Source organism: Monodon monoceros, unplaced genomic scaffold (assembly GCF_005190385.1).
Source record: "Monodon monoceros isolate NGI ecotype Baffin Bay Population unplaced genomic scaffold, NGI_Narwhal_1 Super_Scaffold_16, whole genome shotgun sequence".
Lineage (NCBI taxonomy): Eukaryota > Metazoa > Chordata > Mammalia > Artiodactyla > Monodontidae > Monodon > Monodon monoceros.
The window spans coordinates 88,318,162-88,337,175 of NW_021703772.1; the positions used below are offsets into that span (position 1 = coordinate 88,318,162).

Consider the following 19,014-nt stretch of genomic DNA (forward strand, 5'->3'; position numbering starts at 1 on the left):
ACGAATCATCATTTCTGCCACTAGGGGCTGGACTTTATCAAATTCAAGATTTAATTTCACATTATCATTGTGGACTTCACTCCAAATACTATTCTTCCTATCCCCAAAGCTACTTACTTCAAACAAACTGTCTATAAATGCAGGCTATTACACGAAGCTAAAAAAAATCGGAGAGAAATGCAAATAAATGTCATACAAATGCATAGTTTCCCAATTTAAATGGTTCCTTGGCTACTTAGCCATCTTTTGCTTTTCCTTAGTCAACTCCTTTCTTAGGTTGGGGGGTCAGAGGATGGGGTTGAGAGTTCCCACCCTCTAAGTCACCTGTTTGATCTTTTTGGAGACCAGTCCCATTCTGAGAATATCTAGTAGCCCCACCCTGAGTCACCTCATTAGCATAGACTCTAGTGTATTTCACAAGGCTCCTTAGAAATAACAAAAGATACTCCTATAGCTCAGAAAATTACAAGGTAACTGAACTCTGTGTCAGAAACAGAGGATAAAGACCAAATATATATTCTTATACCCAAGCAGTTTAATCCGCTTAACATCCTTCAGAGGAGGCTCATGGACTCCTCTCTCTTGCCGGCCTTTTTCATATTGGTATCCTAAGGTATTTTTCTATAGCTAAGCTTTCCCGACTTTCCCTTTCTCTCTGTGGGATCTAACCCTCTCCTATTTTTTTAATCTATTATCCATATGCTATTGGCTCTCAAATACTCCAAGACCGATCTCACCTTATATTATTGGTTCCATATTTCCAACTACTTATTAAATGTTTACTCAAGGATGCTCTACAGATACCTCAAATTTAACACATCCAAATCAAACTCATTTTTTCCTCCCATGATACCTCCACTGTAATCTACACTTCTTATAAAATTAGACCACCATTCACTTCTATCATATCCAGTCAAACTTCACGTTATCTATTCTATTTCTTAAACATTTGAGTCCATTCCCTCTTCTTCATTCCCACTGCTACTGTCATTGTTCAAAATATTATGACTTCAAAATACAATTTCTTGTGTGAAATTAGCACATAGCTAATTTTCCAGGTTCTCTTCTCTATATTCACCAATCCATTTTTCGTGACTTTGTTTAGTTTTAAAATACAAAGTTGATCATAAAGCTCATCTAATTAATGCTTTCCAGTGCCTATGTATAATGTACAGCACTTTAGTTTAGCATACAAATAACTTCATTATCCCATCTCAAAACGATTTTCCCAATATCATCTCTTACCATTTCCTCTTATACACCCTTACTCCACCTGACTCCTTATACTTCTTTGAAATCCCTATTGTGTCATCCCAGTGGCTTTTCACATGCTGTTTTGTTTAACTGGAACACCTCTTTCCATCTGATCCCTTTTTATTTAGTCTGAGGAAATCTAAATCATCCTTTAAACTCAGCTCAGTATGCAGCCTTCACATTTTCCCTTCAATTCCAAGCAGGTTCATTTACTTCTCTGTGTTTCTATTATAACTAGAGTATGACTCTATTATAAGGAAATGCATAGAAATGAAATTCTATATCACTAGACTTGTTTCACCTAGAGGTTGAAATCATGTTTTATAAATTTTGGTTTCTTCAGGAGTTTGTATAGTGCTTGGTACACAGGACAGACTGAATACACATTTGTCTAAATTATTAGCTGGCAGAGTTTTTTGTTTTTTTTTTTTTAATTTGCCTGGTTGGTTAAGAATCATTAAGTACCTGCTGCTTACAGAGACTTGAACAAGGTGCTGGAGGAAAAAAGTATTGTGAGTGGAAGTAGGGAAAAAATAGGAGGAGGGCCATAGATATTAAAATAAAAATTAATTAAGATAAAATTTCTGCTTGCAACAAGTACTTAATAGTTTCCTCCTTTTGATTTAGTGAGGGTGGTTTACATTGCTCAGCTCAGAACTTTTATTTAATCTGTTCATTGAAAATCGTGTTGCCAGTCTAATTCTTTGTCAAAATCCTGAAAAAGCCAGTGTCGTAAACACTAGAACTCTTCAGCAAATATTCATTGGAGTGCATTTTATACCTTTGCACAAATATCCAAGGACTTTTAGCCTACGCATCAAAAATGCAAATAAATTATCTTTTAAAGTAAAAGATTTGGTGTTAAGCTTGATCTTGTATCTCTGTAACTATTAAAATGACACTGAATTTTATGTTCAGTTAGTGTGGTTTTGAAAAGATGTATTGGAGTTGGCTCTTTCTCGCTTTTTTTTTAAATAGCCTACTTCCAAAGTTTGGAAAAAATGTTTTCTTCAGGGAGAAAAAAAATGCCCAACAATAAATCTGCTTAGAAATGATGTTAATTTACCTTTTAGATCAAGATGAATGTGCTGTTTATGGTACATGCAGCCAGACCTGCATAAATACGTATGGATCCTATGCTTGTAGTTGTGTGGAGGGCTACATAATGCAGCCAGACAACAGATCCTGCAAAGCCAAAACTGGTAAGTTATCTAATTTTTTATTTTTTTATTTTTATTTTTTTTGCGGTAGGCGGGCCTCTCACTGTTGTGGCCTCTCCCGTTGCGGAGCACAGGCTCCGGACGCGCAGGCTCAGCGGCCATGGCTCACGGGCCCAGCCGCTCCGTGGCATGTGGGATCTTCCCAGACCGGGGCACGAACCCGTGTCCCCTGCATCGGCAGGCGGACTCTCAACCACTGCGCCACCAGGGAAGCCCAAGTTATCTAATTTTTGGTCCTTCCAGAATTTATTTCCCATTTGCAGTTCTTTTCATTAGAAATGTATATAGTAGAGCAATATGGACTTTGAAGAAGTAGATTTTTATCTTCATTTTAAGGAAATGATCCATCCTTAGAAAGCCAGAGAAGTTCTTTTAGTTGTCACTGATCACTACAAAACTCCTTCCATTACAGGAAGTTTCTAATGAACAAAAACCTGTTCAAAAGGAATGGATTAATTGATTTGAATTACCCATCTCTCTCCTGGACTGTATAATAGATTCCTCACTGGTTTCTGTGAGCCTCTGCTTTCCCTCTAAAATTCATATTTCACGTAATAGTTAATCTGCTAGAATATAAACCAAACCATGTCGTTATTTTGCTTAAAATCTCCCAATAGTTTTCCCTCATGTTGAGAATAAAACCCAAACTTCTCACAGGGCCTCTAAGGGCTAATGGACTAGTACCATTTACCTTTCCATCTCATCTCCTACTACTTCTCCTTTTATCACACCCCAGCCATACTGGTTTCCTTTTCCTTCAGCCACTTTGCTCTTGAGGTCTTTTCACTTGCTGTTTGATCTGCCTGCAATGCTTTTCCCTATGATAGTCACATTCTTATCATTCAAGTCTTGGCTAGAATGTCAACATTCAGAATGACCTTCTCTGACCATTCTATTTAAGGGTGTGTACTCTCTCCATCACAATCTTATTTCCCAACTATACTTATTATTCATACCTATTCTATCACTACATGAATTTTTAGTTTTATTTATAGCACTGCCATTTGAAATGAACATATTTATGTATCTGTTTATCATCAGATTTACCCAGAATAATATAATCATTATGAAAGTACAGAACTTGTCAGTTTTGTTTGCTGTTATATACTCAGTTCTGACCATTGCCTGGAACATATAGGTACTCAGTGAATATTTGTGGAAGGAAGGGAGAGATTGAGGGAGGGAAGGAGGGAGGGAGGGAGGAATGAAGGAAGGAAGGAAGGAAAAAGAAGGAATTAATTTTTCTTTCTAATTAAGATTACTACAATGAGTGTTCTCCTCTTAAGTATTTGAATTTCGTGTTTCAAAACTGCCTTCCCTTTACCTCTTATCTGCAAATAAAGCCTACTGTTTCACATAGTGTGCCGTCTTAGTACACCCTCAGTAAATATTGTTGATTTGCTAATGAAATAGCCTTGAGGTGCTGGTAATGATAGGATAACACTAATTTTTTGTTGTTTTTTTTTGTGTGTGTGTGTGCGCGAACTGAATTAGCTTGGGAATAATATAGGAAGATATTATACATGGTATTCCATCTGGCATCTTCTCACTTCCTCCAAATCTGGTTTCATTTCCTGCATTTTCAAATTATGAAGTTTTGATAAATTAGTGAATGTCCCCTACTCCCTTTTATTAGCAATTGGAAAATTAGGCATGGAATGGGATTCTCTTTCCTGAAACCAAATTGAGCAAAGCATTGGATTTGCTCTGCAAGCTGCTGCTGTTTCCCTTTACATCGTAACCTCATGTTATAATTTCAACTATTTCTCTGAGATAGTATGTTTAATTATTTACAAAACGTACTTGTATAGAAGATTACCAAGAAAGGAACTCTTTTACTTCTTAGTTTATTTTTTTTTCAATTGCTGACTTGGTTTATGAAGCCCTATTTATTTTTCAGGGGCAATCCTCTAGAAAAATTAGGTCAAGTTATCTGTTCCTCTTTTTTTCCACCACTGAGAGTTCTGATTTAATATATCAACAGATTAAAGAAGTGGAAGGCTTTTTCTTTGCAGTTTCTTCTATTGATCCACACAATATTGCTGTGAATACACAGGGAGAGTGTAATGTAATAAACCCTATACAAAGAAGCACTTCCTCTCTTTCTACACAGAAGGGTTTCTGACAAAAAGAGAATGTAGTCAAAGAGGGATGGTACATGATATAGTGCTGCATCTTTGAATGTAGTCAGAGGGATGGTACATGATTTGATGATTCTAGCATTGATAATGGAATGCATGTAAATGCCTTCACCTCTAGTGGTTGGCTTGATGACTCTTGGCGTACATAGTTAGAACAATACACAGTTTTCATGGGAACGTTCCTGTGGTTTGTAGTTTTAGGAAAATCAGTAATATAGTAAATGAGTGCAAGTCTGTAACATATACTGACTAGTTCTAAAGGTCACATGGATATTTGAACAATGCATTTGTATAATTCAAAAAAAACCGATCAGTTTTGCTTTAGTTTTCTCATGTTTGTAACAAATGTACAGGAGGATTTTTTGCTTCCATTAGATTAAATGTATTAAAATTCGATTTAATACATTAGCTTTAAATTTTTCTCTGGCAGTTTTATTTACTGTGGTATTGCTGTGACTGAAGGGTGCTAGGAAAAAGTTATAAAGTAAACCCCATTTGTCTTCAGGCTTTGACTTTCCTCTTTTCCATTACCTGCTGCTTAGATTAGCACCTCTTTTTTTCTTCCTTTAAAATTTTACCCTACTGGATTCTGGAACTGACTTTCCTTCCAAGTAAAGCCAGAGTTCAAGGGATTCCAGAAGCTGGGATTGTGTGAAATTAGGGAAAGGTTAGAATGGGCTGACCCCAAACAGTAGATGTTTGTAAAAGATCCCTAGACTTTAGACAGAAAATGCAACATAAGTATATCAGACCCAGAGGATACAGTGGACAGCTAGAACTGCACACAAGAGGAAAGTTCTACAAAGACCTTACTAGATAATAGATGGGAAAATAAAAGTTCCTAGGAAAGGTAGCCTTTTATGTGAAGGCAGAGGGTGGCAGAGTCAGTTGGCTGGGAAGCTGCTTCTAAGGTGATGAACTAGTTCAGCACAAAATAATATCATGGGGCTTCCCTGGTGGCGCAGTGGTTGAGAGTCCACCTGCCGATGCAGGGGACGCGGGTTCGTGCCCTGGTCCAGGAAGATCCCACGTGCCGCGGAGCGGCTGGGCCCGTGAGCCATGGCCGCTGAGCCTGCGCGTCCGGAGCCTGTGCTCTGCAGCGGGAGGGGCCACAGCAGTGAGAGGCCCACGTACCGCAAAAAAAAATAACAATAATAATAACATCATGGTCGCCCCCCAACTAGTCACCCCAAAGCTTGCCTGTGGGATCTTATTTTCAATGTGACAATTGATAGTAAATAGGAAAATGAACTTAAGTTAATTGATCATTCCTCTTTTGTAGTATAATGACCAAATCCAAGTAAAATTCATAAGCCCCAAGAGCACCTTTAAGAAATACCTCTAGTAGGGGGAGGGGATTTTAGGCCATGTGGCAGTTGGGAGAAGAGATTAATGTTAGGCAGGAGGCCTTTTCATTCTTGATAATTCATGTAGTACAGACAAGTTCTTTTCTTTTCTACACTAAGATTTTCCCCTGACTACTGAAATATAGAATCAAGTGTTTCAAAGTTGGGAAAATTTCAAAGGTAATCTAGTCCTATCCGTGTGACATCAAAATAGGTGATTTCCAAATGGAAGAAAATCTACAGAACTCTCAGTATATGTAAAAAAATAATAATAACTTCATGCATACTTGATATTACTGTGTAGTAGGAAGCATGCTAGAATGTGAATGTCATGATGGATTGTTCATAACGTTGGAATGGGACACACGTTAAAAACTAGTCATTTTTGAATTAAATGTTAGGACTTGTCATTTGAAAAAAGATGTTTTAAAGTAACTGTCAAGCATCTATAGGTATCCAGTAAAGCATCCTGTATATTTTTACATTTTTCAAAATTAGAGTTCTAATAATGACATCAAATCTGAAAATGAAAAGTTTTTTTGTTTTTTAATTTAGCTTACTTTCTTTTAACTGATTTAGACTGATTTTGTTATAGAAGTATGTGTTAAATGTGGGCACCCAGGATTGACAGTGGGCTCATGCAGAACCTGTGAGAGTAAAAATAATAGCTAAGGGTGTTTAATTTATGAACTGTTGGCAATTTTGAATGAACTGATAAATTCAGGCTCCTTGGACTATACTTTTCAGTGTCCTAACCACTTGCTTAAGGCAGGCATTTACCCCAGCATTCAGTTCTATGGAACCTATAAGCCTCTATTGATTTCATCAAAGCAGTAGCAAAATAAAGAGCACTAAATAATTCTATGCTCATCATTGTTGAGTCACCACATTAAATGGTACCATATGAGAGAGAGTACACCTTTTTGCCACAGAGCAACCAGAGTAATGAGAGAAGAGAGTCCATTAAATAACTTTGAGATTCTATTACAGCTTATGCTTTGCTGTTCACTGATTTGGGCGAGGGTAAGGGGAGACTTTTTAGGCGATGAAACTCTTAGCTGTAAGAAATACAAATTATAATCCCTGTGTAATCCATAGAAGCACACCTCCAAACAGTGTTAGAGAGTGTTTTCATAATACTTTCTTTGCTGCAATTTAAAGAAAGAAGGAAGGAAAGAAAGAAAAAGGATAGAGAAATAAAACAAAATATAACTTCCTATGGCTCCTACTTCTAATCTCTATTATCATCTACTAATAAATAGTTTAAAATGTCCTTTTGGAAGGTTGGAGGAATCATCCATGGTTTTCTGTCAAGGCTGGCTCTGCTCATAGGGAGAATAGAATAGGCTGGTACTTGTATAAAAAGGGACAAGCCTGGGAATTAAAAAAAAAAAAAGGGAAGAGCCCCTGCTCAGAGTATCATACTAATTAGCCACTTGTGATGCTTGGAATTCAGTTATTAAAGTATAATTGCCTTTTTTTTCTTTTTAAAAGAAACACTCCATGTTAAAATTTAAGTGTTCGTAGGAAGAGTAACATATTAAGTCTTAGTGACCTTGATAACTTAAGAAACTATGGATCAGATCTGTTTCAGTCTACCATCTGGCTAAGAGTGGCTTCCCACAGAATGATATGTGATCATGTCTTGACAATGTGAAGATTCACTATTTAGAGTTTTTACTCCTTTTAGATAGTCCAAAGGTCTAGTTCCTGCACAGTTTGTCATTTCATTGAGGCATAACTGTGAATGACACTTGATGATATGATGGTGTATGAGAAGCTCTGAGCTAGGAGCAAGCCTAGTAGACCAGCACCAGAATAGAAATCCAAATTTGTCATTTTTTACTCAGTCACATATGCCTGGAGGAAATGATGTACACTATGGTAAGTGGTAAGTGACAGAGAAGTAGCTCAGTGCCTGGAACAGAGTATGTGCTGGGTAAATGCTTGTTGGGTGCTGCAAGCAATTTCCTAAACATTCAGGAAGCAGAATAAGGGTATTGGGATATTGAGGATCAAAAAAAGGAAAGTCAAAAGGCTGCAAGAGATTCGAAGGGTAATGGTTGTTTTTTGGGGGTTTTTTGTTTGTTTTGTTTTTGCCAGTGTCATCATGTTATTTAGGGTTCAAGCTGCCTTTGCTGTAGTAGAGGCATCAAAATTGGCTGGGGAGCTCTGCATAATCTCCATAAATGTGCTCCCTCAACCAGTCCCTCCTCAGACAGACATGCAGTCCGAGTGCGTGTTTGCTGTGCAAATATAGCTGGAGAATAAGCGACACCACCTGCAATCAGGCAGTATATCCTAAACCTCTGTTCTGTACAAATACTAGAGCTTCACAACTCCCCTTGATAACGTGGCCTGGCCATTGAAAGTATTTTTCTATTTTTTAGAGTACTCCTACCCTATATCTTCTCTGGCCCTTTGCTCAGTTGGAATTCACATTCCATGACAGGACAGGGCAAGGATTTCTAATGGAATTTCCATTACCCAAATTAAGCATCACACTGTTTTTTTCTACCCACACAACTGTTAATGAGTTTGCCAGTATTGAGGTATAAAACTCCTCATGAATATTCTATGTCTGTTTTTGCTGGGTTTTAAAATTTTTCTTTTTAAGTTTTTGATTTTTTGTTTCCTGGAGGACATCAGTTTCACAGTCTAACACCTTTCTTGATATCTTAAATCTTTTTTCCAGCAACAAATTTGCAAGATTGATAACAGTCCTACCTGTCATGTGTTTTATGTGTCATGACACCTTTGATTTACCCATAGTCGAAAAAAATATTAGACACAGAAAAAATGCATGTCTTCCATTTTCTTTACCACTTAACATCTTAGCTGCAATCTAGCTGCAGATGTCTTTATTTGGATATTAAGAATTACATGGCGACATTTATGGGCTCTAGATTTGACAATCAGTAAACTTTGTTTTCACAAATGACACAATATATAAGTACAAATTTCTATCATTGTATTTTTTTATAGAATAGCTATTGATTGAACTAATATTTAAATCCTCAATATAAAATATGTAATAGATCATGTCATGTTCTACAGTTGACTTCCTTTCTTTGTCTTAAAATTGGACAAATATAATGAAAAACAAAAAGAAATGAGGCACATTTAAATTCATAGAAATTACAAGTGGTTTAAGATTACACATGGATGTATAATTTTTCTATTGTTTTGTTTGAGAAAAGTGTGAGTATAGTGCTATTGAAATCCTCAGAAAACCTAAGCTTAAAACCTGACAGAAAAAAAATTTTTTTTTTCTAATAAGGGAAATTTGTTTTTCAGAGAGTTTTCAAGGCATCCCCTGTATCAGTTGCAGTCGACAATGTAATAACAGCAGTTAGAGAATGTCTCTTGAGCACTCTTCCCCCAGAGTTCATATTTGCCCTTGACTTTGATGACAGATATTCTGCATATTCTCCCTAGTCAAGCTGCTTAATGTCATTTTAGTCCTGAGAAGAAAAAATCCATTGTATTGAATGCATTTTTAAATGTGTGTGAGCATTTCTTCTTTGCACTAGGCCTCGCACAGCCTCCATCTTTGCTTTCCATGAAAAATAATACTTGCCAAGTTATTAGACAAATTATATCTTAACAGACTTTAGAGGTTTAGAACATACCATCAAATTACAAGGGATATATATCTAGTAAAGTAGCTAAAAGTTTGGTATATAATCACCATTGAGTATTTAGAACTAGTCTTTTTTTAATAGCAAAGTAGAAGATTGTGATCTTAAATATAGGTTATCTATTTACATCTGTTGGCAGCCTTGTCAGAAAACAGTGAAATAGATTAAATGACCTTTCCCTTTTCCACCTCTAGATAATGAATTTTCAGATGTCTGCCTCCTTCCTCCTTATTCTAAGATGATGGTCTTGTTTCATATTCCCCTGAGAAAACAGAAGCAGTCAAAAGAGAACTTTCTCATCCTGAACTACATCTACCAATCTATTTGAATCTAGAGCTAATCACTTCATCCTTCTCTTATTGGAATTGAAGAACAAACTGACTTTGATCCTATCTAAGGCCAATCCCAGCCTCTGTGCATCAGTATCACCTTCTCTCACCTGTACAAGAGTTAGACTCAGACAATTGTCTTCTTTATTCCTTGAATCATCAAGATATTCTTTTCTCCTGGATCATTTCCATCAGTATACAAGGATGTAGTAAAGAGGCTGCAAAACAACCTCCTTTAAAACTGTATTTCTCTCCAGCTACCACTCCATTTTTTTTTTCCCGTTATAGAAAAACTCAGTGTGTTGTCTCTTTCTCTGTTTTTCTCCTCCTCCTTCAGTGGGTCTTACCTTCTTATCACTTACTTAAACCTCTGTTGTCAAGGTTACCAGTGACCTCTAGTTGCTTAATTACTCAATTATCAGTCCTTAGCACACAACTGATCCTGTCTCCTTCTTGAATACTTTCCCTTTTAAAGAGTGTGTTCTTGGAGTTCTCCTCTTACCTTACTGGGCATTTTTTTCCCCCTCAATTTATTTTGCTGCATAATCCTCATTTTGTCAGTATTTTCAGCATGACTCGGTGTTCAGTCCTTTGGACATCTTCTCTTCTTTTATTGATTTCCTAAGTGCTCTCATCCTGTATCATGACTTTAAAAACACATCCTCTTCCATGGTTTTATTAAACATCTAGAGACTGAGACTTCCCAGTTTTTACCACCAGCCCTGAGCGCTTTGTTGAACACCAGATTCACTTGAATATTGAGATACAACTTACCATCTCCATTTGGAAATTTAATGGAAATATCACTCTATGTGTCCCAAGCTCTTGATTCTCTCCCCTAATAATGCCTTCTCCAGTGATGGCCATCTTGGTTAATGTGACCCCATTCACCCAATTGTCCAAGCCAAAATACTGGAGTCTCCCTTGACTCCATTCTTTCTCTCAAACCCTTTGTTTCAAACTTTTAAATATGTTCTGAATTGTACTACTTTCTCTAAAGAACAGCCTGCATCCACGTTCCTACCAATGCTTTACCTTTCTTCATAGAATTTAACACTGCCAAAAAAATATTAAATAGTATTGGTTTACCTGCTTATTGACTTTTTCCTCCACTAAAATGTAAGCTCTACAAAAACAAAAAATTTTATTAGTTTCATTCACTGCTGTATCTCTAGCATCTAGATGAATGCATGGTGGAAGCTAGTCACGCTCAATAAATCTTTGTTAAATGTATAAATAAATATGCAAACACTGAGACAGTATTTTCTTTTTAGGAGACAAAAGTGGCTTTTTAAAGGACCCATGCTATCAAACTGGAAATATTTTTAAAGCACTTTTTTTAATGTTGTTTTTTATTGTGGTAAAAGTCACATAATATAAAACATAGTATTTTAACCATATTTAACTGTACAGTTCCGTGGCACTAAGTACATTCACATTGTTGTGCAACTCTCACCATCATCCATCCCCCCAATTTTTCACCTTTCTAAACTGAAACTCTGTCCCCATTAAACACTAACTCCTCATTCCCCCTCCGCACCCCTGCACCCCCCAGCCCGTGGCATCTACCGGTATACTTTCTGACCCTGTGAATTTGACTAGTCTAGGTACCTAGTATAAGTGTAAAGCAACTTTTAAATGAGCCAATATCTATTACTTATTAAATTCAGTCATTACCAATTTATAAATTAAAGGGACATGTCTGAATTGGGAAAAATGTGCTTCTATAGCTAAAGAAGTTTCTGTCTGCCACAATGAGAAAGGTGATTAGGAGATTCAAAAGTAGCCATAGCCCACCTCTCAGTAACTAATGCGAATTGACCATCCCTGGACTATCTGCTAATTTTAATATTAATTCAGTAACCTAAAATTTGAATGAATCATACTCTGAGATTTTGAGATTTACCAAAATAACCCTTCAATTTAATTAAATTTATACTTTAATTAAATTCAGTATAATTAAATTTATTTCATTTTCCTGATTAAAAATCACAATGCATTATTTTTGTCATTTTACTTATTGAAATACACTATCATTCTTTATTTTTTGAAATACACTATCATTCTTAAACTTAAAAAATCAGTAAAATATCTTTAAAAACATTGGCAAATCCATATTCAAACAGCCCTTCATGTGTCATTCATTTATTGACCACTTACCATGTGCCAAGTAAGACCTTCTAGTTAGTAGGGGAAATATAATACTTCCTTGATATGGTGGATCGACTCTTTAAGAAACAGGAAAATTGTGAGAGCTGCTGATTTGCAAAATGAGAACCTCTTTTAGTGTGTGTGTGTGTGTGTGTGTGTGTGTGTGTGTGGCACGATGTTATTGGCTTTAATTGTTGTTCAGAAAATGTTCCTTATTCCTGCGAAACAACATATTTCATTGCTTCTCAATCATCACATTTCACATTGAAATATCCTCTAAATGAATGTAGCGGTATTTCACTATTAACATCCGAATAACAAAAAGGTTACATTGTTTTAAAGTCTGTAATTCAGGTTGATCAGTAGTTTACCTGAGTGAGTTTTCACAATGCCCAAGATTACAGAAGGCAACACTGACCTAATATGCCAGCACTAAACCCATCATCTTCTCATAAAACTGACTCTGCTTTTTTTCCTGTTCCTCCCTATCACCCAAATCTCAAATTTCCACAGAATCTTTGACCCCATGCTCCTTATTATCTACATAAAACAGTCACTACAGTTTAAAACTTCGACTTTATTACATCACCCCATCTCTATGCCCCTTATTATCTACATAAAACAGTCACTACAGTTTAAAACTTTGACTTTATTACATCACCCCATCTCTATGTAGGAACACAACACCACCCATTTTAGGTTCTTCTACCTATTTTCTGAGAAATTAAAATAGCATTTCCCTGTTCAGTAATCCAGATATTCAAAACCTGTGTCTATATAAGGTTTGTTTTTTTACTAATAACCTTGGGTTACCTTCTTTATAATTAAAAAGATAAATACCTTTCTTGATTTATATGTGTGAAATTTAATGTGTTCCTGAACCTCTGTGGATTCTCTGGGGCTTACATTTCTCCACTGGCCCCTGCTTCCAATAGAAATGTCGGCACACATGGTCATTCTTTCTTTCTGTATCGCATCAATCTAAAGGAGAACAGAAATACCTTTTCCTTTTTACCTAACTCCTTTCCAAACTCACTCCAGAATACTACCACCAAGGCAGTGTATAAACAAGATGTTTACATACTACCTTCCCATCTGATTTGAATTATATTACACCACTTTAAAAGTAAGAGCAAAAACAATTTTAGAAATTAAATGGGAAATATACCTATCCTACTATATTCTACTCACGCATATCCTATTCTATGTATCATTTCCCAGTTGATCTTCAAGATATTTTTGCTCGTTATACTCTTTCTAAAATTTATATTGACTTTCCATTGCACCCCAAATTAAAAATAAGTTTATCATCTTGACGTTAAATGACCTGTGCAATGTTTTCTCAACCTACTTTCTCAGCTACTGCAAGCTCTATGTGAGTTTGAATCTAGTTCTTTTTACTTAGTAGCTTTGTGATCTTAAGCAAGTTACTTAAACTCTAAATAACTTAGTTTTCTTACCTATAAAATGTGGATAATATTAGCACCTGATTCTTAGAGATGTTGTGAGTATAAAATAAACTGATAAAGATGAAGCTAGCTCCTAAAATATGCTCAAAAAGTTGGCTATTGTCATTATCATGATGAAGTACTTTCACCACTAATGCATACTGTACCCTCAGAAACTGAAAAACTGAGGTTAGTATCTTCCCAACACATCTTAGAGTCTTTCCCACATATGTGCTTTTGTCAATGCTGTTTGTTTCACCTGACTTCCTTTTTTTCTTCTTCTTCTTCAACTTTTTTTTTTTTAATCTCTGCATGTCCAATTCCTGTTCTTCCATCAAGGCAAACCTGAAGTCAAATGTCATCATCATTAAGGAACTTTTAACTCTATTAAACAGATATGTTTTTGTACATTTGTGCTGCTGTAACAATACCACAGACTGGGTAACTTATAGATAACAGAAATTTATTTCTCTAGAGGCTGGAAGTCTGAGATCAGAGTGCCAGCATGGTCTACTGGGGGCTGTCTTCTGGAGTGCAGACATATTGTATTTTCACATGGCAGAAGGTGCTAGGGGTCTCTCTAGAGCCTCTTTTATAAGGGACTTATTCATAAGCCTTCCAGCTTTGGGACCCAAGTACATCCCAACTGTCACCTCCCAATACCGTCATCTTTGGGGGTTAGGATTTCAACATAGGAATTTAGGGGACTCAAACATTCAATCATAGCAAGATATATCTAAACATTCTTTGGAACTCAATGTTACTATACATGTTTTATGAAAGGTACCAAACCTGACTTAAAAAATATAGACTTTTATATATATTTAGAGATGTATATATATGTATATCAATTTTTCTGTTAGGTATATCTTTCTTGAAGACAGACTGTCCTGCTGATCCCCTTCAGATACTAGTTGAGTACCTTAGAGCTATAAGTTCTAAACATAAAATAAAAAATACAATAAAGCATTTTCATCCAGTTGATTGAGTTTAGTATAAATGCATTGTGACAATAAAAGGTAGTGCTAAGATAAATTACAGTATAGTTGTAGTAATTACATTTTCTTGCTTAGGTGAAAACTGTTTAATGCATTTTAATGTTTCCACATTTGATTCATATTTTACTTTTTCTTTTGTAAAATCTGATAAAATAGTTTCCTCTGACATGTGGCACAGCATGTACTTATTCTAAATAGCATTCAGTTCAGTAAAGAGATTTTTCCATTGACAAAATAGTTGAGGAAAATGGAGAAACAAATTTGGCCATATATGTTTTGGAAATGAAAATATTCCAGCCCTGTATCTTTTTTTCACTTATATGGTTAACTTTATCCACATTTTCAGTTTGGTTTAGTTGACTTTGGTCTATAATTTATTATATTATTTGAATAATGCTTTTTTTCTCTTTTTTAAACTAGATAATTTCCTCCTAGTATTTTATATTCAACTTTTTTTGTTCATTGCATAATTTTAGAAGTTTTCTTTTTTTTTAAATTTAGTCTTTTTATACAGATTGCTCTTCACTTTTGTTGCATATAGTAACACTTCACTTCCTATGAGGGGTTGCATAATTTTTTGCTACAAGTTGTTATCATTCTTCCCATTTCTAACTTCATCATATTTTCCTAATTATTAAAGACTTTATACATTTGTGTATGATAAACTAAAAATAAAATTGTTTAAATTCTTCTTTACGTTATTTTAAGTTTGCATTGGTTGAAAACCAATTCTTTGGGCTGTACAGATAACAATTTTCCCTTTTCCCATGCTTTAGTCTGGCTCTTCATTTTGTATACTTTACATGGAAGTTATCATTTAAACTTTTAAACAGTTGAAGCTCATTCTTTTTTTTTTTTTCTCATCTTTGAAATAACAGCTATTGAGGTGCACCTACCTAACTTCATTCACTGGAGATAATTGCTCACAATTACAGGATTAATTAGGGGAAATCAGAACACAGTATAACTAGATAATACATATTTTTCTATGTGTATATGTGATATAGATACATTTATTATGTACATAAATATTTATTAGGCTTATATTTATTTTTAATTATCTGAATCCACAATTCCAATTACTTAAAATGAAACTAGCTGAATTAATATTCTTAGAATTGAATGGAAGAATATGGAGTTTAAATGAAGCTGTAAAAATTAGTTTTATTCACTCTGAAAACATTTATTTAACATCAACTATATGTCAAAATCATATTAATATAAGTATATAAAAACATTTTTAGTATATTCTTGACTATGAGAGGAGAAGGATATGTTTGCAAGGATATGGTTGTAGTGGCTTGGAATTTAAAGAGATATTTTTATGAATCTAGTCAAATGAGATATTTCTTGTTTCCAAGCTTCTCTTTTTAATTCTCAGTTTTCTAATCAGTTTTAAAACTTATGACACTGATTAATATAACATGATAGGAAAAAAATCACGTTCTGATTATACAAATCTCTATAACTGTTTGGGAGAGAAAATACTCTTTTTTATGCTGTTGATATATGGGTGAAGAGGATGAGGACAGTTTTCCTCCTCCAACATGAATCAGTTGACAGCCTATCGTAGAGGTTTATTCAACTTAAGTCTTGATTCTCTACGCCAGAGTATTGACTGAGTGCTTTCTTGTGTTCCAATCTCTTCCATGTGGAAGGTTAATATTTATTACTTCTCATTAAGTGTTGATGTAGAAAACCCTTTGCCTGAAGTCATCTGATGTGTTTTCTAACTGTTCCTTCAAGGAAACTGTTCACTGACTCTAAGTGTGGCATCTAATATGAGCATCACATTTATTCTTATCAGTCTTTTATCATCATTACCAAAGCTAATGATGATTTTCACTTGGCATGTGGAAGCATGTGGTAATAATGCCCACTAGAGAGCAGTGTAGTGCGGGTAGAGATGGATAACCTTTGTCAGGCCTATGCCCCCTTTCATAATGAAGTAGGAAAAAAAAAAGATTTATATCCCTAGCCCCTGATGATTTTTGTGGGTCCTTGTGTTTCAGTAGCTTCTCCCACTCCAATATCAGGCCTTATGTTTTATTTGTCTTACATGGGAAACCATAGATAATAATTAGCAGACACATGAGTATTACTTTAGTAAAGTACATCACAACTAACACCAGAAGTATCCTTCTTCCAGTATGTCATTTGAATTTTAAAAGTCACCATTATTATATCACACCATGTCAATTTATGAAGCACCTGACTTTCTCTCTATTGGCTTTCTGTTTATCTGAAGCTTTAAAATCAGTGGTTGATATGTTTTGCATTAAGATAAGCAACTGACTCACTCAAAAAGCAGCTACAAAAATCAAATAGATTGATTAGTTGTGTCCAGTAAGCATTGCCTGTGTTGACCATTAATTTATTTTTATCTCAGTTTCTCAAGAGAAACAAAATGTTCCTTCATATTCCAGCCTCTCTTCAAAGAATGTTTATGATATACTTAAATTTACTGACTGGTAGGCAGTTAAGAAATTGTTGTCTACATCTGGACTTCTTATAAGCTTGGCAGTAGTGGTTCATTTTTGAATGAGAGGTGATTTCACTAAAGGTCATTTTGGCTGTCAAATGAAGACCATAAGCACTGACATTAGTGTCAGTATATCTTTGTTAACCTGATAACACAGCTGTCTAAGTCTCCTTCCTAACCTGAGAAATCCATCCATGATCCAACAGGCTTCAGGAGTGCCAAGGTCAACTGGAAAACAAACAGAGCTGGTACTGTTGAAAAGAGACCAAGTTTAGACTTCCACATTAAGGAATGGCAAGGACACGTATTACATGATTCACGATGGCTTTAAGAGATCGAGAGAGGAGCCAGCTGGCTAACCAAGCTCAGATGTAGTCACTTGACAAGGTTACATAAGCAGAGACAGTTCACAATTTTACTGATTCTTCTAAGAGAACTCTTTATTATGGAAATAATATTAGTATTATTGAGACTTACTTTTTGTTGGTTTATACCAAACAGTCCAGGGACAAGTTCACTTCTCCACTGGGAAGAAACTGTTGGGCTATTTAGTTTATAATCTCACTGAGGTTGTACTGTTGTTTACTTTTGTTTGTTTTGTTGTTTTAAGATAAAAAAACATTTAATGCCTTTCTGAAGGCAGAGAAGAATCCTATGGCTTGATTGAAGTAATTTCTTAGGAGTAAAAATTCAAATACTCATGGAAGGCCTTAGGATGTGTTTCAGAGTTGACATTTTAGGCCTGTGAGGGAAGACCCAAAATCATCTTCGTTGGACAGCTCTTCTATTTGAAAGATACACAAGGAGCCTGATATTCCTACTTCCCCAAGAAATGATGAAGACCATTAAATAATGTGTTCAAAATGTTAGATGTTTAATTATATTAGCCATAGTATGTACCTTTGCTTTTCTCCTACCATTACAGTGCTCAGTATCAGTGTCTTGAATGATCTAATAATGTTTATGAAATTTTCTGAAGAGACAGTATTTCTCTGGATTCCATCCATAGGTTAAGAAATCCAAATTACTTTGTAACGTTTCACAGAATGTTTCTAACAAACTCTACTGTATAAGGGTTCCATGTGTCCTTTGGTCTTATTCAGAAAATTTGTAGTGAACGGCCAATAGGTTCCAGATTTTTTATAAATGCTAGAGATAACATCAGCAGAAGTAGAAAAATACACCAGAGAAATAAATAAGATATATACAATGTATGGTAGTGATAAGTGAAAAATAAACTCGGGAAGGTGTAACGAGAGTGTAGGGGCTTGTAGTTTTTTACAAGATAAAGTGGTAAAAGAAGTCCTCACCAGAACGGTGACATCCAAATAACACCCAAAAGGAGGTCAGCATGTCAAGTCGGCCATTCTGAAATATGATGATTATTCTAGGAAGAAGGAAGAGCCTCTGAGATGGCAGCTTACTTGGCTTGTTCACAGAACAATAAGAAGACCAGTATGTGTGCAGCAAGATAAACAAGGGTGGGAGTAGTAAGGAGATGAAGGAAGTGAGGTCAAAGAGTAATGAGAATACACATCAGGTAGGGCTTTATAAACCATTTTAAAGGCTTTGACTTTCCCTCTGATTGAAATGGGAACCCTTTGAGGAACTGGGCAGAAGACTTGCTTGATCTGCCTTAACATTTTAAGGATATGACTGGCTATTGTGTTGCCATAGGCTCAGGAAGAGGAGGGCATAGATGGAGACAGAGAAACCAGTTGGAAGGCAGTTGTAATGATCTGGTTGAGATGTGATGGCAGCTTGGGGCAGGATGGTAGTAGGAGTCACTGATGTGTTTGACATCAGAGTCAAAGAGATTTGTTGACACGATGGATGTAAGGCAGCAAAAAGGAGAAGTTGGAGGTTTCCAAATTTTCCCTATTCCCTAATTAGCACGAAAGCTACTCTGAATATGATTATAGAGCTAAACTCTTCCAACACTAATTTTACATGGGCTTTTACTGTTAACTTTATATGTTAAAGGTGTTGTGATTCCGGTCAATT

General features: G+C 35.6%; 1 protein-coding gene across 1 annotated transcript in view; it reads left to right on the plus strand.

Moving 5' to 3' along the window:
* The window catches only part of LRP1B (LDL receptor related protein 1B), a 1,820,879-nt gene that overhangs the window by 859,674 nt on the left and 942,191 nt on the right, over nt 1-19,014 (plus strand). The window contains exon 5 of the mRNA XM_029226108.1: nt 2,328-2,456. Within this exon, the coding sequence (XP_029081941.1) occupies nt 2,328-2,456 (129 nt within the window). The remainder of the gene's footprint in view (nt 1-2,327; nt 2,457-19,014) is intronic.